The sequence below is a fragment of the Mesitornis unicolor genome, unplaced genomic scaffold (assembly GCF_000695765.1).
Source record: "Mesitornis unicolor isolate BGI_N332 unplaced genomic scaffold, ASM69576v1 scaffold41758, whole genome shotgun sequence".
NCBI lineage: Eukaryota > Metazoa > Chordata > Aves > Mesitornithiformes > Mesitornithidae > Mesitornis > Mesitornis unicolor.
Window position 1 is genome coordinate 967 of NW_010204644.1, and position 583 is coordinate 1549.

The 583-nt window shown below is 65.7% G+C and overlaps 1 protein-coding gene across 1 annotated transcript in view; it reads right to left on the reverse strand.

Annotated features, from left to right (window-relative positions):
* Positions 1-583, reverse strand: part of LOC104545882 (tubulin gamma-1 chain) — a gene marked incomplete at both ends in the record, with an annotated part of 5216 nt that continues 4633 nt past the window's right edge. Inside the window, 2 exons of the mRNA XM_010191123.1 lie at positions 1-192; positions 511-579. Of these exons, the coding sequence (XP_010189425.1) occupies positions 1-192; positions 511-579 (261 nt within the window). The remainder of the gene's footprint in view (positions 193-510; positions 580-583) is intronic.

Below are 583 nucleotides of genomic sequence, written 5' to 3' on the forward strand. Positions count from 1 at the left end.
CTCCTGCGTGCCCCAGGAGATGTAGTCGGGGCGCGTGGCCGCATGGTACTCGTCGATCAGCTGCTGCACGATCTCCCGGGAGTTGTCCAGCTCGTCGAAGTTGTCCTTGAAGATGTCCTCCTTTCGGAACTGCTCCAGGAAGGCCTCCCGCTTGCGCAGCTTGTCGTACTGCCGGCATGTCCGCTCGAACAGCTGGGGAGCAGCGCGGCGTCAGACAGGACACGGCCCCCGGGGACCCCGTGGGGCGGGGGGGGCCCATTTCCTTGGGCAGCCAGCCCTGACCCTGCACCAGCCAGCGCTGGCGAAGGAGAACAGAGCCCTAGTGCAGCCCACGCCGGGGGCACAGCAGGGCAAATGGGACCCCAGCTAGGAGCTGCCCACCCTCCCCTCATCTGCAGGGCCCTGCCGTGGCTTTCTGAAAGTTCCAGAGGAGACACATTTGTGACCAAAAGGACATGAGAGCCGCAGCTGTGGGGCCCTGGCGCTGCCCAGGGTGGGGAAGGCGCTCACCGAGGAGATGTTGGTGTGGTTGGCCATCATGAGCCCGCTGACGCGGTGAGCAGACGGCAGGTACGGCGACTTG